The sequence below is a fragment of the Ceratotherium simum genome, chromosome 19, assembly GCF_057802395.1.
Source record: "Ceratotherium simum simum isolate JZ-2026a chromosome 19, ASM5780239v1, whole genome shotgun sequence".
NCBI classification, from domain to species: domain Eukaryota; kingdom Metazoa; phylum Chordata; class Mammalia; order Perissodactyla; family Rhinocerotidae; genus Ceratotherium; species Ceratotherium simum.
Genome location: NC_141918.1, coordinates 1106825 through 1123387, shown reverse-complemented (window position 1 = coordinate 1123387; position 16563 = coordinate 1106825). Strand labels below are relative to the sequence as shown.

At 39.5% G+C, this 16563-nt stretch overlaps 1 protein-coding gene across 12 annotated transcripts in view; it reads right to left on the bottom strand.

Annotated features, from left to right (window-relative positions):
- LOC147914484 (uncharacterized) overlaps positions 1-12958 on the bottom strand; it is a 107968-nt gene extending 95010 nt beyond the window's left edge. For all 12 annotated transcript variants that reach the window (XR_015555207.1, XR_015555208.1, XR_015555206.1 and 9 more), the window contains exon 1: positions 12823-12958. Coding sequence is in view for 3 of the 12 variants with exons in the window: in XM_087443778.1 (XP_087299904.1) it covers positions 12823-12880 (58 nt within the window). In the remaining 9 variants the exon portion in view is untranslated. The remainder of the gene's footprint in view (positions 1-12822) is intronic.
- Between the last annotated feature and the right edge of the window lie 3605 nt (positions 12959-16563).

Here is a 16563-nt window from a genome sequence, read left to right as displayed (position 1 = left end):
ACCCCATAACTCAAGAGAAGGAAATGAAAAAAGGCATTAAGAACTACCTAATATATCCTCAGGAAGTAAGCTAATATTCTTCAGAGAAGACATTTCTCACCAAAGAATTATTTTTCTTAAAAAAAATAGGAGAAATCTTACATGTAAAATCAGAAACCGAAAGCTGTTAATCTTAACATTTTTGTTAGTAACCTATTTAGGTCTGATAATCAACAGTTAAGAATGTATCTTTTCATGGTTTAGTGATGATTTTACCACTTGAAAAGCATTTTAGACGTGATGATGGATTTTAGTGCTTTAATTTCTATATACTTAAAAATTCTGGTTATTCCATTATGAGAAAATTAGTTTATTTCACAGCTTTGTTTTACTAAGAATTTATATACGAATATGTGAACATCTAATCAATACAAAATTATTGAATATAAAGAGAAAAATGCAACAAATTGTCTGGATATTTCCAAATATTATGATGATTAGAGTGAATTTTTCCTTCATTATCTACAAGCCAGGCATTATGAGGAAATTGTCTATACCTACATAGTGGACATTGAAAAATCATTTAAGTCAAGAAAAAATTCCCCAAACTGTCTTTTGGCAGGATAAGAGGTGATGTCTACACAAGTGCTCAGTAGACTGGAACAAGAGCCATCATCAATCAACAAGGCTTTTTGTCAAAACCACACTCAAAGACAGGACAAATGTGTGGAGCTTTTTCACTGAATTTACTAGGTGCTTTGGCATCGTATATACACACAGTCTGAAATACAGGGGAACTGACTGAGAAAATCTGGGAATATAAACAAAAATATTAAGTCATTTTGGAAATTATTTAGACATGAAAAATGGATTAGTAGCTTCCTCATATCAGGCCAGATGAGTGTGGAGACAAAAAAGCCATGCCCTGATGATGTTATTGAGATACCACTAAGTTCAACAGTAGGGAATTCGATACATCTTTCTTGTTCTTCCCGCCAACGAATACCAAATGGAACTTGATGAATAACAAGGCTTTTCAGAAAATACTGGCCTTCCACATTTCTCTTCTCATTTAACTAAATAGCCAGATCTACTTTGACAATTTTTTTTTATTTGTCCTATTCATATCATTACAGAAAGGTAATACACTCCAATTATTTTTCATTGAGCAAGAGACACTATTTGCCATTATGATGACTTCATGATTTGATTGTCACCAGAGACAAAAACTGGGTGAGGTCTGAGGACTTTAGAGGGTGTAAACACTTTGATCTGATGTCCTTCCACTGCCGTTGAAAGACAAGGGTCCTGTCCCATCTGTTACGACTCCCTGGGGGCCCTTGACCTCCATCCAACTAGCACTGGATACAGAAGCCCCTAGTGTTGAGCTTTTAGAACAGTGATTGCCTTTAGTCATCACAAGAAATAGCAGATATGTGCTCTGGCTGCCCATTGACTCTTGTTCCTGGATAGAAGGGTCCTTAATGCTTAAAAAAGGTGTCACTCACATTACATGTCAACTCTGGGCCAGCTAAATCTCTGTGACTCTTCTCCAGGCTGTGGGGGAAATATGATTCTCACCACTGTCTTCACATTTGGGGATGAAGGCCACAGGGATCAGTCCTCTCCAGTGCATGCTGTGTTATCAGTGCAGAGAGAAGGAAAAAGAAGGCCCCAGCCAACCCATACCATTGCATTTAAAGCTTTAGTTCACACATAAAAAATGTCATGTCCACTCGTATCCATGGTTCAAAGAATGTCATATGGCCAAGACTCAAAGTCAGTGGAGCAAGGAGGCATCCAAGGGCAGATACAGAATGAATAATTGTGAAAAACTCTGTAATCCACTAGTGTTTCTGAGTCCCAGCAGCACTGGGTTACCCTACTCATTCCTCATGTGCTAGCTTCCTCTGGCTTCAGGTCCTCTGCCTGGCAGGCTTCCTTTCCTGCTCCTCATCTTCTTTAGCTAGAACTGATCAGTCTTTCAATTTCAGCTTACATATCACTTCCTCAGGGAATCCCCAAGCATATATAAATTTTCTCCTGCTTGATTTTCTAATAGCATTCTACAATTTTCCTTCATAGCACGTATCAGAATGGTAAGTACATACATAATGGACTAACTAAATCTTTGTCTTCCACACCACTTCCAAATATAAGTTGGCATACAGTTGAATGCTATTTCGGGACAGAAGGAGTGTTAAATGTCTTCTGAAAGATCACTATTTGAGCCATATTTGAATTATCTGCTCACACGCTAAGGCCATTGAGATTGTGGTGGTTAATTTTATGTGTCAACTTGACTGAGCTAAGGGACACCCAGATAGCTGGTAAAGCATTATTTCTGGGTGTGTCTGTGAGGGTATTTCTGGAAGAGATTAACACATGAATCTGTAGATTGAGTAAAGGCAACTGCACTCAACAATGCGAACAGATGTCATCCAATTCATTGAGGGCTCGAATGGAACAAAAAGACATGGAAAGGGCAAATTCCCTTTCTCCACCTAATGAGCTGAGATATCCATTTTCTGCCATCAGACATCAGAGCTCCTGGTTCTCACACCTTTCCACTTGGACTGGGACTTATACCATTGGTTCCCCCAGTGCCAATATATCTCATGAGTTCTGTTTCTCTAAAGAACCCCGACTAATACAGAGATAGACTTCTTGATTAGCCAAAGCCATAAGAGATTTGAGGCAAGTATGTGGATTAATCCAGTTTCCATCTCTACTTTTGATTTCATTGTGGAGACATAGCCTAGAGGACTTTGGAGTGAAGACAACAATAAAAATCAAGATTAACCTGCAAGCAGTAATAAAAACAAGTTATGGGTACTACAGTCACAGGAAATCTGTTTTGGAATGTCAAAGATTTTTTAAGAATAACATTAGTCCCATTCTGTTTTCTCTCAGGACTCTGGAACTATTTTTTACAACACAGGAAAAACTAGTTAGAACCAAGCTCCAAATCTGTGTGTTATTTACCATATAATCTCTTTTTATACTGAAAGCATCAGAGACCTCACCATGCTGTATTTATTTGCTTTTTCTTTAAAATGCATATGTTTTTAAAAAAATAAAACTTATTTTCCACTTGCATACAACAAATGGGTTTTGCATTCCTAAAGTCTTTAGGAATTGTTCTGGAATTGACTGCAGCTAGAATTTCCTTTAACACTTAACCATGTCACTTGGAAGACATTTTTAATTATGTCAAACAAAGAGAGACCACTCTTTCTGGTTTTAATTTATTTATAATCATGAAGCCTTGCAGAATTAAAAATAAAAATAAAAAACTCTTCCTGTACAAGAAGGGCTGTAGTCCCCCACCCTCCCCCTTTGCAATACAGTGATGATGGAACATCAGAAAACAGTATGAACATGATGTACAGCTCAACCTAGACGCAGTCACGTGAAGGAACAGAGATAACGTAAGAAACTCCTTCAGCTTTCAGCGTGCTTCTCCTGGGGACTATAGCATAGTGGAGAATAATTTGGGAAGCAGAGAGTACGCTTCACACGCATGTTATATGCATGTCTGTGTACCTTTGTGTGTGTTTTACATTTACTGATTTACAGGCATTAAGAAATCTTTTGTTGGCTTTCAGACTAACACTAAGTGAGTGTGCACAACCACCTCATACCTACACTGTACAAAATCCGTCTTTTTCCCTCCTCTGCAACTTACGGATTGTGGCCAGAGCACTTTGATCATGTCATTCCATAACTCAAAAATCTCCAATAGCTCCTCATGGCCAAGAGGACCACGTACAAACTCCTTACCTTGCTGTAATATTGCATCATTATTCTTGTGCAAATTTTCTCCACATTTGCCTCAACAGGGGTCCTCTCCTCCATCTAGACCTAGTTCTCATTGACCTTCAAGTGCCCCTTCTCTTCCTCAGGCTTCCTTCATGCTGTTTTCCATCCCACTCACTGATTCACATGGAGTCCACCCCTCCAGGTCCACTCAGCCTTGGACTTCCTGCTTCAGTGAACTGGGTACATTTGTTCTTCCAGGACTGACAGTGACTCTTGTGCATACACTACTTTGCATCACTGCTTAACTGATCCATAGACCAGCCTTTCCTGTTAGATCATAACCTCAGGTGAGGTAAGAATTCTGATTATCTATCTTTGTATACCCATTACACCTAGTAATGCTGAATATAATGCTATACGCATAACTGACTGTCAGATATTTTTAAAAGTATATATTAAAGCAAAGTTAAATATTTATAAGTCTGCTATAAGGGAGGTTTTTAATGCTATAGTTTTCCTTTATCCTCTTTCTCAAGAAAGATTTATTTTGCAATATTTCTGAAAGAAGGTTTATAGGTTACCTTGAGCGAGATAAACAGATGTGAGAACCAGGATGCACATTTGAATACATGCCTAAGGCCCATGCTATTTCCTCTGCTAATAGGGAAAAGAAACAATACAGGATTGGTTTCATAACTCTTCCCAGACAAACTCTCTGTGACTGGCAGGATAAATTTATACTCTCTGTAGCCGTTCTCCATTGCAAGGAAGGGGGTGTGGAGGGGACAGGTAAAAATATGATGAACATATGCTAGTTATCTTCTTCCCAGGTCTGTTTCTTGCTCGGTAAGATAAAAATGAAGGTTAGACTGAATACTCACAACCCAGGGTCTCAGGGAGTGTATTTAATGCAACCCTGGGAGCTGAAGTTTGGAGAGCTACTGCAGGCACTAACTCTTCTTCTGGGGACACTCTTAGGGAAATCCAGGAACCACTCCGGCAGCTTTCTACCACTTTGGCTCCACGATTCCAAATGAAATTAGCATGGAATCTTCCTAAGGACAGCAAATTACAGTGGTTCATTTCTTAAGACTAGGAGCCCCCACTGGGAGGGTAAGATGCTAACAGAAAGGTCAAATGGTCTGAGGGACACGTCTGTGTGGAAGGTTTTCCACAGTCCTTGCTGTGGCAACTGTGGAGGAGCATCACACCTAGAAGAGTCACCGACCAGGTGGAGTCGCCAGACAAAGTACAGGACACCCAGTTAAATCTGAATTTCAGATAAACCACAAATAGTTCTTTTTTAAAAATATAAGTATGTCCAAATATTGCCTGGGATATGCTTATACTAAAAACTTGTGTATTACTTATTTGAAATTCAAACTTAACTGAGCATCTCGTATTTTTATTTGTTAAATCTGGCAATCATGTGGACAGATTGTTAAGATGTTCTTATTATGGCAGAAGCAAATAATGTTTCCCATAGAATTTTCTAGGTACTTTATCAGAAATACATCTTCTATGAGCCCATCAAATATTACAATTGATACTTTCCTTTTAGAAATCAAATTTTGTGACATTTTTCTCAAATATGAGCTATACTAGGAGAAAATAAATAACTTAATAGTTGAAGAAAGAATACCACTACAAAAACCATAAATTTCTTTCATTCCATTTCATCTTATAAGATGAGATATTAATTACTTTAGTCTTGAGCAAATTCAGAGATGAGAAAAAATTACTATCAAACCCAGCATCCATGTGTAGAGGATCGTGGGAAAACATGAAGATCTCACTTTTAAGCAAGTATATGGTAAGTGTCATAGAAGTGATTTTTTCTTTTTTTTTTTGAGGAAGATTAGCCTGAGCTAACATCCATGCTAATCCTCCTCTTTTTGCTGAGGAAGACCGGCTCTGAGCTAACATCTATTGCCAATCCTCCTCCTTTTTTTTTGCCCCCAAAGCCCCAGTAGATAGTTGTGTGTCGTAGTTGCACATCCGTCTAGTTGCTGTATGTGGGACTCGGTCTCCGCATGGCCAGAGAAGCAGTGCGTTGGTGCGCGCCCAGGATCCGAACCCGGGCTGCCAGTAGCGGAGCGCACGCACTTAACCGCTAAGCCACGGGGCCGGCCCAAGAAGTGATTTTTGAAAAACTTCCTAGCTCCAGCTAAGTTAGAATGTTTTATACTCCCCCCTCCCAAAAGTCTTCAATACATTTACTGAATTTACCAACCTTGAGACATAGGCTATCACATATGAGCAGCAAGAACTACAAGAAGCCTTGTCTTGTAGCCTCAAATGTATATTTTTAGATGGATGTCTCTCACTTGCTCTTGTTCTCTCGAAACGTCAAAGACCTCTTCCTGAGTTCTCCGCATGCTTGTTTATCATCAGTGAATAAAACTCCAAAGAAAGCAAAAGACATCATCAAATTTTGATCCTACTCAGTAAAAATTAATGTCTTTAGTGAAACCGGATGCTTTTCTGCTGACTGATTGTGTTGGGGTAACATCTGGTAGGGTATGTTGTGTTCTGATCCACACGAAAAGGCCACCGAAGAGGAGCAGCAAGGACAGTGTGAGAGTTAGAGATTCTAAAATCTTCACGGACAGGAAGATTGGCCCCATGTTGTTTAGCCTGGAAGACCCACACAGCCAACCCCATGGTTTTAGACAACATGTTAAAGGGTTTACCAAGGAATTTTTGACTGGCAAGTTGACGATTGATTTACAAATTAAATCAAGTCTTCATTTAGGACACTTAGTTGCTAAATATACTCTGATTGCTATGCATTCTTAAAAGTTAAAGGAGGCACTCAGAATGAAAGCTGGTTAAAAAGATCATATCAAAATTAAAACTTAGTGGAACTTAAGTCCTGGGGAGTTCAGGTTAAACTGGGATTGGCTTTATTTGCATAGACTTAATTTTTCCCAAATTAAACATATTATTTAATTGTGCATTTTATTTTGGAAGCATCTTTGAATAGGTTAAGTATTATCTTCTATTGATTCACTTCCATTGACTGGAAGTTTTGTAGAACCAATCCCAATTCTAAAATGAGAGTGGTTTTCCTCAGCCTTCAGAGTCTCTTTCCAAAGTTCAAAAGGCGGGTGCCATCTGGTGGAAATGTGCTAGAATTTATTTTGATTATAATTGGGCCATTCAGAAGCTGTATTTCTTTTCGCTTTAAAAATGTATTTACTTCCTGTTAGTGAACAGAAATTATTTGTATAACTTGAGAAAAAAAAAATTCTTTTAGGAAATTACATAGAGAAAGAAAGTTAACCTTCAGTGAGATCTGTTTTATGCCAGAAAGATTAGGAAATTGAGAAGACTAAGTTGAGAAAGCAGTCATGTCATAGAAAAGGGCTACCTGAATCAGCAAGGATGCTGAGGCAACCTGGTGAGAGGAGTTTACAAAGTGTCACTTGATTAACCTACGTGATTGTCCTTCATATTAAGTCCAGCTCCCGCCAGGATTTATTTAACAGTACAAAATTATATCCTATCTCCTTCCCAAGAAATAGGAAGTTCAAAGGAAAAAAAAAGAAATAGTAAACTTTTAATTAATTATTGCTTACATTTCAAGTTTTTTTTCAAATTACAAATCACATAATCATTATCTAATTAAAGACAGGAACAATTTAGTGTGAGTACCTTCCATATATTTCTGTAATGCTCAAATCATTCTCCAGAGAATATTAGTCAAATAATATAAGGTTAAGTGCTAGGATGCTAAGCTAAACATTTCACTTCAGAAAGAGCTGTTTATCTCTTGTTAATTCAAAGAATGAAAGAAGATAAAAAGAAAACAAGAGTAGTAAAAAGAGAGTGAGAAAGGTAGCATGAGAGAAAGAGAGAGACAGAAAGCGAGAGAAAGCAAGAGAGGAAGTGAGAAAACAGGACGGGAGGGAGGGAGGAGAGCTTGATTCTAACTGGGCATCCCTGTGTTTAAGGACTTCAGAAACAATATTCAAATCTCTGCAGAAATAAAAGTGAGGTAACTTCTTTCCACAGTTTATCTCTTCCATGCTTGTTAACTTTTAACAATCTCAGCAAATTAGAGGTTTACATTGTATGAAAACAGTGTCTGAATGTTTGGGAAAATGGGGTAGGGCTACAACTAATGTCTAAGTTTAAGTACTTTTAAAATAAACACATTTACAGGAAGTTTTCAGAGCCCTTGAAGGCTCTATAAACACCATTTTGACCCACCCCTAAACATTGGTCTGGAGGATTATTTATTTTAAACTAACAAAAGGTAAATGCAGCCATTTCTGAATTTGTGATGTTAAGGCCAAGAATTTAACCTCATGCCACTGGGCCAAAGCCTTTTAAAAATAATTATTATTTTAGTAAAATCGGTAATGTCTTCTTCATTGCTTTCCTGTCAGCTTCACAGAGTGGGCCTAGGTTCACCCTTCTGAGCAGCCAGAAAGCAGCAGGGAAGTTTCTCTGAGGTCACGCTGACCTGACCAACCAGCTCTCCTGAGACAGGTGTGGATCACGGGAAATCTGAAGGTCATGCAGAGGAGGCCATGCCTGCCTCGTGTTACTGAAGACAATGTATTTTCAACTAAAGTACCCTCACAGATACACACCAAGTCTCCATTTAGAGCAAAGTACATCAACTCTGCCTGTCATCCACAGATTGTAAGTGTGGTCATTTTAGTCCCAGCCATAACCTTGCATGTTTACCTGCCAATGCATGTGTTATGTGCTCATGCTTAGATTTGAGTGTTTAAGAAAAGTAAAATCCCAGTGTATGGTAGACTATTATCAATGTTTACCGAGAGCTTGTTCTTCTCTATTTATAAGTACACAAAGGACTGGACTTCCCCACCTCCTTGAAGTTAAGAGTGGTGATGTGCCTTGATTTGGCCAATAAAATGTGAGGGAAAGTAACTCATGCCATTTGGAGGGGAAGAATTTAACTGCCAGTGATCAATTCTTCCCCCTTTTCCTCTGAAGCATCATGTGAAATGGAGCCAGTGGAGGATAGTGAGAAATGACATGGTGGAGCAGATCCCCACCTCCACCATCGACCCACAAGAGACATGTAACATGAGCAACTAAGTAACTTTAGTTGTGTCAAATCATTGAGATTTTGACATTTTTTGTTACTACAACATAAATTGAACTATCTTGACTGATCCACCATCTGTTCCAATTAAGTAAAAAAGGAAATGAGAGGCTTAAATGCCAGTACAAAGGGACATATGAGGGCTGTCCTGGTGGCCTAGTGGTTAAGTTTGCACACTCCACTTTGGCAGCCTGAGGTTCATATCCCGGGTACGGACCTACGCACCACTTGTCAAGCCATGCTCTGGTGGCGGCCCATATAAAGCGGAGGAAGATCTGCACGGATATTAGCCCAGGGCCAATCTTCCTCAGCAAAAAGAGGAGTATTGACAATGGATGTTAGTTCAGGGCTAATCTTCCTCACCAAAAAAAAAAAGGGACATATGATTATGATGAAAATAAAAATAGATATATTTTTAAATGAAAGTGATAAGAAAATGAAAAATACTGTACAGACATATAGGATGAGTGTTTCAACTGTAAGAATATTTCTAAAGGATAAAGTGCAAATCATATCACTTGTGAAAAATTCTGTGTCCAAGCAATTGACAATCACAAGTGATAGCAATTCACAAAATGAAAAAACCTATTGTTAATTCGGGAGAAATATAGGAGTTAGAGAAATTTAAAGCTGATCAGGTATAATACCATTGATAAAATTTTCGTCACAAGTATAACTGGTATCTGGTATCATGGGCTCAAGTAGTGTATGTATGTAGCAGTGTGTGTTAGCAGCAAAATGCACAAACTGATTTATTTTATAAAAAGATCCCTGATAAAAAAGACATCCTCGGGATGAAATATGCAAAATTCTAAACCTTTGAAAAACTCATTTACTAACCTATTTCATAAAAATATATTCTTGACTTGAACCTGACTTAGTCACTTTGAACTTAAAAACAAATGAACTTAAACTGCTTTTTGAAAGCTAATATGTTTATAAACTGAAAAATTGACATAAGTGGAGCCATTTTAAAATAGAGCCAGAGCAGCTATTCCAGAGGAACTGCCCTGCTCTATTTTGATCCTTGAACCTTGCACTGGGTCAAAGCTTTGGAGTGAGCCAAAACAGCAATTATTTTACAAGCAATTGTTTGAGAAATCAGAGGGGGAACGGACACCCCGATCACAAGACTGACAATCGTGGTTTTCTGAAAACAGAATCAATAACAAATCGTGTAGAGCCAAGAGTAGGTTAGCTTGTCAGCACCAATGAATCTTCTTAAAAACATCTTATCTCATCTTCCTCCTTTTTTTTAAATAAAAACTCTGAGCCCCTCTCCTGTAACTGGGACACTAATTGGATTTCTTCCTGAATCTGTGCTCCCCAAATTGCAATTCTCTGATACCAAACAAACACTTTCCTGTTGAACTGGTTTCTGATTTTTATAGGTTAACATGCATGGTGTCAGAAAAAGGGACCAGAAGCGATCCCATCTTCGTGGACCAGCATCCCCTGGAACCAGGTACTACCCCCCCACCTCCAGCACCTACATGAACCCCTTGTGCTCACTGCTTCCATGGACTGCTGTCTCCTCTGGCCATGAGTCCTCTTAGTCTCGATCTCCCTCCTTTTGGTTAAGGTCTGTCACCTTCCTTTGGGATCAGACAGGGGTTTCCCTGAGAGATGGTTGTCTCAAAGCAAGATTGTTTTTGAGGGGCTTCCCTCAGGCAGGGGGTGCTCTGGTTGGTGAGTGCTCTGACTAAATTGGAGGGCTTCCCTTGGTAGGAGCATCCCTATTGTCTTCTTGTGCTGCTCGCTCTTCTTTAACATGGAACTTTCATTTTCTAAGATTCCTGGATTAGTCCCTCCTTTGAGAACTCCAGCTGGTTTTATGTTTAAGAACTATAGTCCTTCCTTTTGTAAATTTTTATCCCAGTGAACCAACAATACCAAAGACAATTTACAATTACGGTGGCCACTTTGGGGCCCTTTGAACACTCAAAACCTGTCTTTTTTGCGCACTAGACTTGGGAACTGCAGACTAGACTAATTGAATGCAATCTTTAATTTCTAAAGAGTCAAGCGTGCCACCCTCCAGCACACCTGTTTAAAAATTATGGGCCCAGAAGCTGTAAATATTTACAAAAATGGCAAAATCTCACTAAGCTTGCTTCATGTCCTGAAAGTTTAGCTTGGTGACCATCAGGTTGTGGGCCCAAAATGTGATCAGACAGAAATGTGGGTTGTATCCCATTTGCAGCTAGGGTCTTACCAAACTGCTCCCAGCCTTCTGGGGAACTACAGTGGCCATCAGAAGGAATGTTCTCATTAGATAAGAGCATTTAAAAAGTGCACTTAAAAGCAAAGCCTTCAAAATTCCAAAATAGCTTCATTGAAAGTCGTGTTGGAAAAAGCTAATGAAAAATTAAAGATATAAGAGGTACCTAAAAGAAAAGACTACACCACAGTAAACAAAAGTCCACTCCTGACAGGAATTTTTTTTAGGCTTTCCCTCCACTAGGCTTAAAATAAAACTATGTACCCAGAGGGAAAGACACAAATTGGAGAAAATGTGGTTGGATAGATATGTCAAGTCCTTTGATAAACAACTAACCTCACCAATTCATCTCAAGGGGCTTGTAAGAAACCTTACAAGGACTTAAGAAACCAAAGTCCTTTTTGGAGGCATTTGCATTCCTTCCCTGTGCCTTTGAGATGTAAAAGTTTTACCATGTCTCCTCCTGGGAACTCTTATCCAAAACCCTCCTAGATTCCCAAGAAAAAAGGAGAAAGTGGCCATGTTAAAAATACAAGCTGCTAGAAAGGCTCTCTTGCCCAAGGATTACTTGTCTAGAGCAAATATAAATCTTAAAAGTCTTCTCCACAAATAGTAAAAAGCTTTAGCCACCTGAGAATATAAAGTACATTCTATTCCAGCTGCCAAAACAAAATTTGGATCCAACTATTCTTTCATAACTAGTAAGTTTTGTATTACTGTATCTGATTAATGGCAGTAATTTTAAAACAATAGCTGTGGGGTCTCTGTGTATGTGTGTCTCTATATGTGTATGATGAAAATGTGTGATATTTTTCTACATCTGGATAGTATTATCAAAATTAATTTGTAGAGAAATCTATTTAATTGGCTTAAAAACAAACAAGCACTACATAAATTAAGTATAATCTCAAAAGTATAGTAGCAACTAACCCAAATGAACTTCAGGATCATGTGATCTAGGAAAATATTTGATATTAAAGCTAATTTCAGTTTGTCGGTTTAATCAAAATAGACCTATCTTTAGAGTTATCAGCATTAAATATAAAATTTTTGTTCTATCTAGGTGTACTAAAAGTAAAACAAATTCATGTTATCTCTGTTACAAAATTAGTCAGAAAAAAGAAATTAATGGCTAACTTTGTCTAATGTCTCATGAAGTTTTTTTAAATCTAAACATGATTATTAAGAATGAGTAAAAAAAATGGATATAAGATAAAAAGTTTTTAGGTTAATAAGTAAGATGCAAGATAAAAAATTTTAGGTTAGATTGGGGAAGTCAAGATGGCGGCGTAAGCAGACTCGGAACTCACCTCCTCCCGTGGACACAGCCAATTTACAACTACTCGTGGAAAAATTACCCCTGAGACAGAACTGAGAACTGCATAAGAGGAACTCCTGCAACAACGGACAATCCTAACTGAGGTGGAAGAGGCAGAGACTCCCTTCTGGAGAGGAAAAACGCCGCCTTCACAAGCCGCCAGCTTCACGGCCGCCGGGAGCAGCTCACAGGTACGCACCCTCCCTGGAGGCGCGGGGCCCTGAGCCGGGGAGCGCCCCCGCGGTGGGCATTGTGTGGGCCCAGCACAATCGAGACCAGAGGCATAATATCTGACTGTGCCTGCTACTAAAACATTGGGGAGCACCCCCAGAAAACCCGGTTCACAAAGAAACTAAAACAGGCTCTTAAAGGGCCCCCACGCAAACTCACCCGTTTCAGAAAGCATCCTAAAATCAGCAGAAAGAAAGGTGCACAGTGCTGTGGTGAAAAGAGACTCACCTAGTAGTCCCTGTGTGCATCTCGGTGAGAGGTGAGACCTCTCCAGGGACTGGGACATTGGTGGCAGCCATTGTTGGGGACTGGTATGGGCGTGCTGACACAGACGCCATTGGAGTTCTCCCTGAGCCTGCTAGCCCAGGGTCTGCCCCACCTGCTAGAGCACCGATTTAATCCAGCTCAGCCAGGGCAGGCAGCCCACCCTAGAGACTGGCCCCACCCAACAACAAGCCCTCAGGCAACTTGTGGGCCTGCATAGATTGGTGACTGGATTCTCTGCAGCCTGGCAACTGAGCTGACTTGAGCAGGGCAGGGTGTGCACAAGGAGCGGGTGGAGAGTGTGGGGCGGTGGCAGAGTGTGTGGGGCTCCCGCCGTGGAGAGACTGGGTCCACTTGGGGAGGTCGGGGCACTCACATGGGGCAGGACTGTGTTGACTGTGTGTGTGGACCTGTGGGTGGCAGGGCTTGTCAACTGCAGAAGACTTGTGCTTCTCAAAGACCCGCATAGGGGGTTTGCCCCACCTTCCAAAGCCTGAAATTTAATTGGGTGCTCCTGTGCCTGAGGCCAGCCCCACCCAGCTGCAATCCTCAGAGAGCTGACAAGAGACCTAATAGGCTAGAGGCTTACAGCAATTGTAAGGCCCTGAGCCTAACAACCTGCCACAGTGGGGGCCTACTCACTTAAAAGAAATACTGCAACACAAATGTGGTATTAGAACTTGCAGCCAACTGTGCTGGGGCTCCCCACACCTGATAAAGAGACTGAAGGGCCCACAACAACTACAAGCAGCTGAGCATTACAACAGCTGGCTAGGGGCATAACTCGGCCTCCCTGGGCGCCTACAGGGAGAGCAAACAGGCCACAACAGAAAGACACACGTAGCCCACAGAGGGGTCACCCCTGGAACATTGAGAACTGAGGGAAGCACACTGGAAGCCTCCTAAGGCATCACTTATATAAGGTCACCTATCCAAGAGCAGGAGACATAGCTGACCTACCTAATACGTAGACACAAGCACAGGGAAAGAGGCAAAATGAGGAGGCAAAGGAATACATTCCAAGTAAAGGAACACAACAAAACCCCAGAAGAGGAACTAAGTGAAACAGAAATGAGCAACCTACCCGACAGAGAGTTCAAACTAAGAGTGTTAACGATGCTCACTGATCTGGGGAGAAGAATAGATGAACTCAGTGAGAATGTCAACAAAGAAATGGAAGATATAAAAAAGAACCAATCAGAAATGAAGAATACAATAGTGGAAATGAAAAATTCATTAGAGGAACTCAAAAGCAGAGTAGAGGATACAGAAGAACGGATCTGAGAGCTGGACAAAAGACTAGAAGAAATTACCCAAGCTGAACAGGTAAAAGAGAAAAGAATTCAAAAGAGTGAGGACAGTCTAAGGGACCTCTGGGACAACATCAAGTGCACTAACATCCATGTTATAGGTGTCCCGGAAGGAGTAGAGTGAGACAGAGGGCAGAGAATCTATTTCAAGAACTAATAGATGAAAACTTCCCTAACCTAAGGAAGGAAACAGACATCCAGGTACAGGAAGCACAGAAAGCCCCAAACAAGATAAACCCAAAGAGGCCCACACCAAGACACATCATAATCAAAATGTCCAGAATTAAAGATAAGAGAGAATCCTAAAAGCCGCAAGAGAATGTCAAGTTACATACAAAGGAAACCCCATAAGGCTATCAGCTGACTTCTCAGCAGAAACCTTACAGGCTAGAAGAGAATGGCATGATATATTTAAAGTGCTAAAAGGAAAAAACTTACAGCCAAGAATAATCCACCCAGCAAGGTTATCATTCAAAATGGAAGGAGAGATCAAAATTTCCCAGACAAGCAAAAATTAACGGAGTTTGTCACCAAGAAAGGAGTGCTAAAGAAATGTTAAAGGGACTGATTTAAGGGGAAAAGAGAAGACCACAAATAGGAAACATTATCTATTTCCATGATAAGAACATAATGGATACAAATGCACAAAAAAGAGGTTAGATGTGATATCAAAAACATAAAAGGAGGGAGGAGGGGAGTTAAAGAGTAGAGCTTTCAGACAGAGGTCAAACTAAAGTGACCATCAATTCTGCATAGAAGAAGAAAGGAACAGAGAAGGACTACTAAAACACTGAGAAAAAACAAAAAGTTAAAAATTGGCAGTAAGTACATACTTATCAATAGCTACTTTAAACGTCAAGGGACTAAATGCTCCAATTAAAAGGCATAGGGTCGCTGACTGGATGAAAAAACAAGACCCATATATATGCTGCATACAAGAGACACACTTCAGACCTAAAGACACTCACAAACTGAAAGTGAAGAGATGGAAAAAGATACTCCACGCAAATGGCAATGAAAAGAAAGCTGGGGTAGCAGTACTCATATCAGACAAAATAGACTTTAAAACGAAAACTGTAAAAAGAGACAAAGAAGGACATTACATAATGATCAAGGGAACAATCCAACAAGAGGATATAGCACTTGTAAATATCTACACTCCCAATGTAGGTGCACCTAAATATATAAAGCAATTATTAACAGACATAAAAACAGAAATAGACATGAACACAATAATAGTTGGGGACTTTAATACTCCACTTACACCAACGGATAGATCATCCAAACAGAAGATCAATAAGGAAACATTGGCCTTATACGACACACTAGAACAGATGGACCTAGTAGATATGTACAGAGCATTCCATCCCAAAACCGAAGAATACACGTTCTTTTCAAATGCACATGGAACATTCTCCAGGATTGATCAGATATTAGGCCACAAAACAAGTCTCCATAAATTTAAGAAGATTGAAATAATACCAAGCATCTTTTCTGACCACAACGGTATGAAACTAGAAATCAACTATAGGAAGAAAATTAGAAAAGCCACAAATACTTGGAAATTAAACAAAATGCTACTGAACAACGACTGGGTCAACGAAGAAATCAAAAAATACCTGGAGACAAATGATAATGAAAATACGACATGCCAGAATTTATGGGATACAGCAAAAGCGGTTCTAAGAGGGAAGTTTATAGCGATACAGGCCTATCTCAACAAACAAGAAAAATCTCAAATAAACAATCTAACAATGCACCTAAAGGAACTTGAAAAAGAAGAACAAACAAAGCCCAAAATCAGTAGAAGAAGGGAAATAATAAAAATCAGAGCAGAAATAAATGAAATAGAGACCAAAAAAACAATAGAAAAAATTAATAAAACCAAGAGCTGATTCTTTGAAAAAATAAACAAAATTGACAAACCTTTAGCTAGACATACCAAGAAAAAAAGAGAGAAGGCACAAATAAGTAAAATCAGAAATGAAAGAGGAGAGGTTACAACAGACACCTCAGAAATACAAAAGATTATAAGAGAATACTATGAAAAGCTATATGCCAACCACTTCAAAAATCTGGAAGAAATGGATAAATTCTTAGAATCATACAACCTTCCAAAACTGGATCAAGAAGAAGTAGAGAATTTGAATAGACCAATCACCAGTAAGGAGATTGAAACAGTAATCACAAACCTCCCCAAAAATAAAAGTCCAGGACCAGACAGCTTCCCTGGTGAATTCTATCAAACATTCAAAGAAGACTTAATACCTATCTTTCTCAAACTCTTCCAAAAAATTGAGGAGGGGGGAAGCTCCCTAACTCATTCTACAAAGCTGACATTACCCTGATACCAAAACCAGACAAGGACAACACGAAAAAAGAAAATTACAGGTCA